We start from the raw sequence: 10430 nt of genomic DNA, 5'->3' as shown, positions 1-10430 counted from the left end.
GCAGCCAGCTCCAGCCCAGCACTCCGCAAGCCTGGGTGGGGGCCGGGACTCGCCAGGCACGGCTGCTCCCACCTCTGAGGCCCCCTCCTTGGGCTTGGCCCTGTTTCTGCTTGGACACAGGAGTGGGGCACCTCTGTCCTGTCAGGTGGGCCTGCCAGCTTTCTCCCAGAGTCAGGCCCGGCCCCTTGGCCTCCAGAGTCCAGCACCTCTCAGCACCCCACCCCGGCATCCACTGCTCCAGCACCCATCACTTCAGTAGCCGTCAAGCCCATCAGCTGCCTGGGCCACCACAGCACCCCTGCGTACAGAGAGGCCTCGGGCTCCGGCCAGGTCAGCGACCTCAAAGCTGTTATGTGGGCACTGGTAGAGGGGCAGTGAAATGATTCCCCGCCTTGCCTCACAGCTGGGGGGTGCCAGCACTAGTGTGGCGCTTTCCACGAGATTTTTCTCCTTTAACGGCACTTCCTCTGACAGATGACGACACAAACTCAGAGCAATTAAGCGACTAACCAAGGTCACAGAGCTGCTGCTTGGTAAGAAGCAGCGACTTGCAACTCCTGGGCCCAGGCCCCTGCCCTGGAGCCTGTTCCTGGATGCCCTGGGCTGACCCCTGCACGTCACCAGGGCCCATCACCCAACTACTCACCTGACTCCCTGGCCACAGGGCTGTGCCCAGTCTACACAGACACACAGCAGACAGAGGACAGCCTTCAGGTTTCCATTTAATGCCCAAGCCAGCACTGCCAAGATGTCCTCCTGTCTGAGGAGCCCACCCACGCTGGCACCCCTCAGCCTCACTAGCGGCGTCCCAGTCCAGTCCTGGTGTGGGGCCTCATCTCAGCTCCTTCAGCAAGCTGTTGACAGAGCCCAGCAGCTCCTGGAAGTAGCCCTCGTCCTCACCGTCCTGCAGCTCCAGGCTGGCCAGCGCCTGGTACTCAACCTGCAGGCTGGCCAGTGTCCTGCTGAGCTGGGGGTCCTGACGGTAGTGGTCCCGGCAGGTGGCCAGGAGGACGCCCAGTGTCTGCAGCACCTTTTCACGGGCATCATGCTCAGGCAGCGCCAGGAGGTGGGCTGTGATCTCGCACCAGCCCTGTTCCCGCAGGCCTGGCAGAAGGTGTACCTGGCGATACTGCTGCAGCTTCTCTGGGGACGTCTCCTGGGTCAGCTCAGCCTCCTCCTCGGCGAACATCTGCCATCCGCCACAGCCGTGGGCCAGATAGGGTGGGGGTGGGGAAAGAACACATGAAGAGCAGTTAGCTCACAACTGGCCAGCTCTGCCCTTCAGACACGAAGGCACAAGGCTGACCCCTGAGGGCCCACCTCTTCCTCCATCCCCAAGTCTGTCTGTCTATCCATTCATTCATCTACCAAGAGAAACACCTGTGTGGTGCCAGGTGCTGAAGAAACCACGATGGAGATACAGTCTTGCCCTCAAGGAGCTTAGGGTCTAGCAGGAGAATGAAAATTAACTAATTCCCAAATAGCATGATAAAGGTAATCTAACAGTGCAGCATGGAGGCAGACAGGCTGGCTTCAAATTCCTGCTCCACCACTGACTTACTGAATGACCATGGCCGGCACTCAGCCTCCCTGAGACCCAATGCCATCACCTCTTAAGTGGAGAAACTCAGCCTTTCTGTAAAGTGCAGAAGCCCAGCTTCATCAGCACAAGATAGTGGGAGCCAGCAGCCGGAAAGGCAACACCTGAACCCTAACAAGCAGGCAGGTTACCTGAAGGTCAGAGGTGGAGGGTTGGGAGGTTTGGGATGGGGCGGAGATTTCCTGTGCAGCTGTACGAAGTGTGCCTGTGTGGAGAAAGAAGGAACGCCTGCCCTAACTCCAGGGGAGAATGAAGCACAGGGAAGATACACAAGGCAAGAGGGAAGCCCAGGAGAAGACAAGGCCACAGTGGACCACCTGGTGCTTCCTGTGGTAACAGGAAGCCGTGGGGCTGATGCGGGCTGGCAGAGGAAGCTGAGGAGGTGTGCGATCCTGCATCCTGGGACAGCAAAGGCTGAGAGGGACCCCCTCGTTCTTTCCTACTACACCCCTCAGTCCTGCCAGCTTCGCCTCCAAAACACACCCCAATCCCATTAGTTCCACCTTCGTCCCCCGTGTCCTGCAGTTCACTGCCTCCTGCACCCCCTCTCCTCCAGCCCCCAAATCCTCACAACCTGGCATTGCGGGTGATAAAGACGAAATCAATCCCTTCCCTGAGACTGCGAGGCTCTGCAGGCTCCGCCCCCACTGTGCGCAGCCTGGACCCACTCACACCCACTCCTGTCACTCTAACTCTCCCCTGGGGCCTCTGGAGGCGCAGCTCCCACTTCCAGGTGCGCCCCCACATGGCCCCACTCACTCCATGGCTCCCTGCACACCTCACTGCCACTGGCCGGCCTCCCCCGACTGGCCTTCTGCACTCACATGCTGCTGTGGTTTGAATGCGTTTCCCTAGTTCAAGTGTTGGAAGCTTAATTCCCACGGCAGCAGTATTGAGAGGAGCTGCCCTAGGTCGGGAGGGCAGCAGGTTCCTTACGGGAGAGCGGCTGTTATTCTAGAAAGCAAGCCCGGCCCAGCATGCTTTCTTCCACAAGTGCTCTTGCCCTCCCACCTTCCACAATGTCGCCATGCAGCACAAAGGCCCCCGCCAGAGGCACCCACCCAATCGTGGATTTCCCAGCCTCGTGAATCATGAGCCAAAACTGCCTTTTCTTTATACATTACCCAGTCCGGGGTATTCTGTTCAAGTAGCAGCAGACAGACTACAACACACGCTCAGGGCAATTCTCTGATAAACCTCTGCCTGAAAGCTCGCGGACGGCAGGGACTGCGGACTATTTCCCCAGCCCCGGCACAGCAGGCAGCACAGGCAGGCAGGGTCGCCCTGTGGCCCTTCAGCTCCTCAGATGCACCAGAGGCCATGGAATCCAAACCCCAGGCAGGCATCTCAACGCTGCAGAAGCCCATGAGGACTGCCTGGGGCCTGGCAGACCCCAGCACCCTGATGGGGTGTCACATTGCCCATGGGAATTCCACAGTCCCCGGCTGTCACGACAACGTGCTGCAGTGAGCTGCACAGTGCCCCTCCATCGTGGTGGACAGCTCATGTCCCTCTACCTTCAGGCAGCTCTGGACCCACCCCTAGTTTGGCTAGGTCTTCATTCTTTCTTAAGGGCTGCAAGAGGCTGGACTTAGTGACTCACGCCTATAATTCCAATACTTTGGGAGGCTGAGGCAGGATTGCTTGAGCCCAGGAGTTAAAGACCAGCCTGAGCAACATAGTGAGACTCTGTTTACAAAAAATGAACAAAATTAGCCAGCATGGTGGCATGGGCCTGTAGTCACAGCTACTCGGGGGGCTGAGGTGGGAGGATCACTTGAGTCTGGGAGGCAGAGGTTGCAGTGAGCCAAGATCGCGCCACTGGGTGACAGAGAGAGACCCTGTCTCAAAAAAAAAAAGAAAAAAAAGAAAAAAGAAATCACAAGAACAGAGAAGCCCTGACCGCCTCAGCCTAAGTACAGTCAGTCCTAAATCTCTCTGACTGAAACTCATCTGCTGTCCGCCCTGAAAGAAGGGGCCATTTCCATGCTGTTTGTAGAGAGATGCCAGTCCTCCCCTCCCCTATCATGTCAGCACCCCAAAGCTTCCAGAGGCAGGCTCCTGGGGCCGGCAGCCTCGGGGCAGCCTTGGTGAGCCTGCCTGCTGGTAGTGTGCTAGCAATGGGCCAGTGCTATAGTGCCCAGGATGCCAGGGCTGGGGGCAGCACGGACACACACCCAAGACACCAGAGAACAGAGCCCAGTTTCCCTGGGAAATGCCCAGCCAGCCTACATGTCCTTCATGTCCTCCTCCAGGCTCACTGGCCCACTCCCAGAACCTGAACTGTGCCCAGGCCTTATTAATTGGATCTGAGCACCACATGGCTGCCTGCTGTTCTAAGAAACTGGATTTCTGCAGCTTGAATAAGAGGAGAGAGAGAAACAGACGGAGAGATAAGACAGGCAGAGAGAGTCAGAGAGCTGAGGAGAGAGAGTGACAGACAGAGGCAGCCACAGCCATCCCAATACTGCCTGGGAGAGAAGGCCTGGGGGAGGCGTGTGCAGAGCGGGGGGAGGGCCAGCCTGGGAGAGAAGGCCCGGGGGAGGCGTGTGCAGAGCGGGGGGAGGGCCAGCCTGGGAGAGAAGGCCTGGGGGAGGCGTGTGCAGAGCCGGGGGAGGGCCAGCCTGGGGAGAAGGCCTGGGGGAGGCGTGTGCAGAGCGGGGGGAGGGCCAGCCTGGGAGAGAAGGCCTGGGGGAGGCGTGTGCAGAGCCGGGGGAGGGCCCAGCCCCCGCCATTCAGCAGCAGTTCCAGCGGCTGCCCAGCCCTGCTCCACTAGTCGGCATGCGGCTGTTCTGGGGAGCCTGTGGCCCTAGAGGGGCAACTGAGGAAGCCCTGCCAATGCTCTCTGCAGCAACTGAATTAAGAATCCAGGCCTGGCTGGTTTTCCTTAATTACGATGCTTCTTCAAGCTTGCAAAGAGGGCCGGGCACCAAGTCTCCTCCCAAGTGGCAAACAATTGGGTCCCTGGGACTCTCAAGGGCAGCCGCTCTGAGGCGCTGCCCAGAGTCAAAGCTTCCAGAGGAGGCACCTCCAAGTTTCTAGAATCCGAAGAGTCAGTGCCATTCGAAGGCGCTCCAGGCTGCTCCACCCCCTCAGCCTTTTGTCCCTTGGGGGCCTGGTCTTGGCTGCTCCAGGGCTTGCCTCATGCTGAGTCCTCTGCCTGCACACTTGGCTGTGACCATGGCTGGCAGGGCCATCTCCCATTCATCAGCCCTCAGGTTTCAGCTAAGCCACCACATCTCACACAACATCCTCCCTGATGTCCCCAGTCTCTTCCATCTGTCTGTCCATCCATCCAGAAGCACACACAAAGCAAAATGAGGAGACCGGGTGGGCCTGGGTACTCACCTTCTCCGTGACCAGGTCGTAGAGCAGCGTGACCACGCGCACGGCCAGCACCTCTGTGCCTTTCTCCTGCACCAGGCTCCTCAGGACCTGCAGCCCCCCGAGCTTCAGGAACTGCCGCTGGGCATAGGGGAAGTGGCGCAGCAGGGCGCACAGCGCAAACAGGACCTGGGGACAGAGAGCCAGGGGCAGGTGAGAGGCCAAGTGAGCTGGACCTGTCCTGAGGTCCAGGGAAGGCAGACAGAGGTGCCCCAACCTAGTCCCCATTCCTCCCAGCCCCACCTAACACACCACAGGAGCTGCCCACAGGCCTCTAGTCACCTCGGCACACTGCCATCTGCTTTAGTTTAGTGTAACCTCTCCCCCTATGCCACCCAGCAGATGACGCTCAGGTCCCCAAGGTAACATGCACAGCCTGGACAGGAACCCTTTCCTTTCAGGCCCCACAGTTGTCCTGGGGGCCAGGCAGGAGGAAGGGCATGGAAACACACCTTCTTCTTTGCAGTGAATGGCTGCTCCGTGGCCAGGATGACCAAAAGCTTCTGCAGGGCTCCCCCTTCAACGGCCTCCACCTGGACCTTGGGGTTGCTGGGGAAGAAGCACAGGAAAGCATGACTACCGCGCCCACCCCAGGGATGGGGTGGTCAGGGAACTGAACCCACGCCAGCCATCCTGGGCAGAAACAAGAACAATGCAGGTTCCCATGCAGGGCAAGTCAAACTCAGCTGGGGAAACAAAGACCATCTGGCACAGACCCATGTGGGAACAGTGGCCCACAGCACAGGTGACAGGGCTGGGGGCTCCCATGCCAGCCCCGACTCCCCAGCAGCCAAGGGGCTGGAGTAGGCTGGAAGGTGAATCGCCTCTATTACTGTAAAGACATTTTGATGCCAAAGGTGCTCCTTCAGCGTCTCTCCCGTAGGAAGCCTTTCTTGGCGCTTCCCAAGCCAGTGCCAGATGTTCCTTCCTCCGTGACCCCAGGCACATCACACACTAGGGCAATTACTAATGGGTCTGTTCCCCTCTGGGTCTGCAGCCCGAAGGTCAGGGCCCCATCCCTCTCCTCTCCTGGGTCGGCACTCAGACTGCACATAGAAAATGCTTGTAGGAGAAGGCAGGAAGAAAGTGCAAGAGACAGGAGCCTCTGAACACCTAGGCAGATCCTAAAACAGAACAACCCAACGCCTCCCACTGGGCTCCCACTCTAACAGCAGCTACTGTCAGCTTCTCTGCCCGTATTCTCAGCACTCAGCACAGAGCCTGCCATGTCACAGGTCCTGGACAGTAGGGAATGAATGAATGAATGAATGAATGAATGAACGAACGAACACGTGTACACAACCATGAACATATCAACAGAGAAACACACCGCACTAAAGTACTCAAAACCCTGAGCTGCCTCTGGAACTCCTCTCCCCACTCTGGGCTAGAGAAATAATGATGTTATTAAAACATTTCAGGCCCAGACCTCCCAGATGAAGGGATAAGGGGCCTGGCAGGGACCCCCATCAGGGCAGGGTGCCATGCAGGGGACATGGCAGGGATCCCTAGCAGGATACCCTTTTGCAGGTTCCTTGCAAGACTGCATTAGCGATTAATTAAGGAGCAAGTGGCAAGCACAGAGACCGGATGGTCAGGCCTTGGGCAGGTCAGGGCTTCCCTCTCAGCAGCCCACTTGTGAGGTCCCGAGAAGAGAGGGGACGGGCACACAAAAGCTGGAGGCCAGCAGCAGGTGAAGGGGCCAAGCCAGCAGTCAGATGGTGGCTGTCACACCCACCCAACTAGCCCAAAAAGGACACTGCACTCTACCAAAGCCACCACATGCCTCTGGCTGCCTGCCCTTGGCATGACCACAGGCTCCTGGAGACCCAGAAAGCACCTGTTCCTCCTAACTCCCAACCTCCTGGCCAGGGGACCCTCACAGGGTCCTCGAGAGTGAGCCAGGGTATAAGGAAAAAAGACAAATCAGAAGGAGCTGGCTCCTGGTCCTAAACCCAGAAGAGACACACTGTGCCACTATACAGGAGAGGGCCCGACACACAGCAGGCGTGCCCCCAAAGCTGGCTGAATGGAATGAAGAGAGCTCCCCGCTTTTATTCCGACCAGGAACAAGCTTCAAGGTCCAGAGCAGACGGAGCACGCTGAGCCAGTTTTCTAAAGGGAAAAGCTCCTTTGTACCACGTGTCACTCTGTAGCCTCTCAGCCAGAAAGGAAGTACAGGGTGGGTGCCAGCCCATCCCACAGCAACTCCACCCCTGTGTCTGGAGCTGCCTGGAGATGGGCCAGAGGCCCTGGGGAAGGGAGGCTGACAGCGCCTCTCCAGATAGGCAGGGAGGCAGGCGCTGGTGCAGGGGGGCCTGGGAGCTGAGCTGCTCCCCTGCCCCCCCAACTTGAGACAGGCAGCTGTTTCATCAAAGCATGAGCTAATTAGGGCTGTCTCTGCCATCATGTGCCTAAGGAACGTTCACCCATGACAGGAGGGTCCAGGAAGAGAAGACGACCACGCTGAGAGATTCACACAATCATCAAATGCTGCCTCCCCAAGGGGGGCTGCGAGATCTGACATGGCATCACCTTTGGGAGCACTGCCAAGGAGTCCCATCCCTCACAGGCCCTCGGAGCAGCAGAGACAAGGCCCTCCAAAGACAGCACAAAGCTCATCACAGCACCCCATCATTGCAGCCCCAGTTAATCACCCAGGGCTGGGCCACCAAAGCCCTTCCACTTTCTGCACTGGGACCAGGGCAAGGAGAAGTCCCTTCTTCAGAAGGTAGGCTGATGTGGGCCGGGAGTCACCCACAGCCAAGCCAGCAGCAGCCAGTCCTACCCACTCTGTCTCCCTCAGGCAGCTCTTCCCACTCCATTTCGAGTAGGAGAGAAGAGAGCTCCAACATGGGATAAGCAAACCGGAGAGAAAAGAGGAACTCTGACCTTTTGTAAATTGCTGAAATCGGGTTCATAAGGCAATAAATTCATGTTTTCACCCACAGCCAAGTCCGTGGGTAGGGCAGGACCATGGCCAAACCTGGGCTGTGACAGTGCACAGCCTTGGCAGCCCTGGGTCCATGCCCTGCCTGGCCTCTTCACATGATCAGCTTAAATGAGGTGCCCATGGGACCCTGGGAACTCCGGGCCTTACCCCAGGGTTCCCACAGCTTCAGGAATTTCCTAAAAGGCCACCCTGTGAAGTGGCCTTTTAGGGCTGTCCAGGGAAGGGGTTGCAGAAACACAGCAGAGGAAGAGGGGGAAGATGAGGCCTGCGCTTCCAGCTGCTCCTCTGTCCATCCAGGCAGGGCCAGTAGAGCTGAACGTTTCCTGAGCAATCTCCCGCCATGGGCAGAATCTGCTCCCCGAAACAGACCCTCTCTCCACAGGCAGCTCCGCCTCGGGCTCTAAATGCTCACAGCCTGGGGCTGGGGGAGGCAACTACCAAAACAGCTCAGAGTGAGGCCTCTGGACATGCAAGGGCCGGGGCCTGGAGGACCCTTGCTGGGAATTTCATGAGCAATAGCTGGTGACCTTGGGCAAATTTTCACCTATGAGGCAGAGCTAGGACTACCCATGTTAAAGACAGAATAGTTAATTAATGCCAAAATGCCATAGTGCTCGCCAATGCACTGTGGCCAAAAGATAATTACAGTAGGCTTACTACACAAAGAAGTCAGACCACATTCTTGAGAGCACAGCTTGATTCGGCCTGGATGCCTCGAGCACATATCACATACGCCAGCCCCATCCTCCTCCAGCCTATGGACTCTGGACCAGAGCTGCAGCCCACCCCTGAAGGGGCCAGTCCTGCTGGCTGGAAGGTAGGTATCCTGACAGTTGGGGATCCGAGTGAGTTAAGAGGGCGGGGGCCTGACATGCCTCAAAGTGACATTAGTGGTGCTGGTGTGCTCAAAGTCAACAGAAGGATATTAAGGACGTAGCTCATCTCCGATGCGATAAATGAGAATAAACCTTGTTCAGGGCTAAGCCGGCTGGACTAAATAAATACCATTAGCACTTGGATTACTGGGATGTTCACAATCAGCAGGCAAGTCAGCTGTCTGTGTGCAGAGGGACGGCAGCAGCTGCTACTCTGTAAATCTTGCAGGGGGATGGGCTGGGGGTGGGGCGGGCTGCAAAAATGGAAGTGATTGCATTTGCAAAAACCAAAGAGTTTGGGTCAGGGTGACAGCAATTTGGGCAACAGTCAAGAGTCAGAGGTCATAGTTTAGCTAACTGAAGCTGAGCATGTGTCTGGGTGGAAGGGGACTGAAGGAGCTGACCACAGGGAGGGCAGCCCAGCTCGGCCAAGGGGCCCAGGGGATTGCTGCCCAATACACACGCTGGGGCTGACTTCACCCTTGGGCTCAGGACTAGCCACATAATTTTCAGGCCCAAGTGCAATATGAAAACGTGGGGCCTTTTGTTCAAGAATCATCAGAAATTTAAAGACAGTGAGAACAGAGCATGAAGCCAGACACGGGCCCTTTTGAATGTGGGGTCCTGGGCCACTGCACAGGTGTCAGGGCCAACAGGGCGTGTGCACGGAAATTCTGCTCCAGGGTCAACCGGAAGGGCTGAAAAGGAAGTCTGAATTTCTGAAAAGGAGAACAACTGGAAAAGGCAGAGCTCTAGGATGGGAATAAGGATGAGGGTGACTAGTTAGATGGGGGCCAAGGAAATGCTAAGGCGTAACTGAAGAGAGCTTCTGTGACTGAGACTGCCAGGCCAAACCAGGACACCAGAGGCACAGCAGAGGGATGTGCTCACTCACGAGTCCTCGTGACATTTCTCAGTGCAACAAATACTCTTTTCATTCCCTTATGACAGTAAAAAACTACCATTTTTCATCTGAAATGCCTCTGAGATGATGCCATGCGCTGAGGGCAGAGGGCACATCGCAGGGGTATATGGGGCCAGGCTCAATCATTCACCTGATGAAGTGCATGCTCACCTTCTTGCCCAGAGAAAAAGATTTCCTCTGGTGGCCCCACCTTGCTTATGCCCTAATGTGTAGCCTCCATCATCTGAGAAAGCAAGAATTTGCAGGATGTGTAATCCTGAAATAGATGTGTTCAAGAGACGTCTATATTTGCCTGACATCCAGGGATGAGTGGGATTAGGGAATCAATCAGTTAAGATACAAACAACTGGCCAGGAGCAGTGGCTCACGCCTGTAATCCCAGCACTTTGGGAGGCTGAGGCGGGCACATCACTTGAGATCAGGAGTCTGAGACCAGCCTGGCCAACATGGTGAAACCCCGTCTCTACTAAAAATACAAAAGTTAGCTGGTGCGGTGGCAGGCGCCTGTAATCTCAGCTACTCGGGAGGCTGAGGCAGGAGAATCGCTTGAACTCAGGAGGTAGAGGTTTCAGTGAGCTGAGATCATGCCACCGCACTCCAGTCTGGGCAACAAAGCAAGATTCTGTCTCAAAAAAAAAAAAAAAAAAGATACAATTACCGAATTGAATAAGTTTAACAAAAAAAAAAAAAACA

General features: G+C 56.7%; 1 protein-coding gene across 2 annotated transcripts in view; it reads right to left on the bottom strand.

The window, feature by feature from the left end:
• Nucleotides 1-704: 704 nt before the first annotated feature.
• Nucleotides 705-10430, bottom strand: part of SIL1 (SIL1 nucleotide exchange factor) — a 242832-nt gene continuing 233106 nt past the window's right edge. For both annotated transcript variants that reach the window (XM_033181075.1, XM_033181076.1), the window contains exons 8-10: nucleotides 5437-5533; nucleotides 4949-5113; nucleotides 705-1189 (exon numbers count right to left, since the gene is read on the bottom strand). In XM_033181075.1, coding sequence (XP_033036966.1) covers nucleotides 833-1189; nucleotides 4949-5113; nucleotides 5437-5533 — 619 coding nt within the window. In that variant the 3' untranslated portion in view covers nucleotides 705-832. The remainder of the gene's footprint in view (nucleotides 1190-4948; nucleotides 5114-5436; nucleotides 5534-10430) is intronic.

The sequence above is a fragment of the Trachypithecus francoisi genome, unplaced genomic scaffold, assembly GCF_009764315.1.
Source record: "Trachypithecus francoisi isolate TF-2019V2 unplaced genomic scaffold, Tfra_2.0 Lachesis_group2, whole genome shotgun sequence".
Lineage (NCBI taxonomy): Eukaryota > Metazoa > Chordata > Mammalia > Primates > Cercopithecidae > Trachypithecus > Trachypithecus francoisi.
This window is presented reverse-complemented; position numbering and strand designations above follow the sequence as displayed.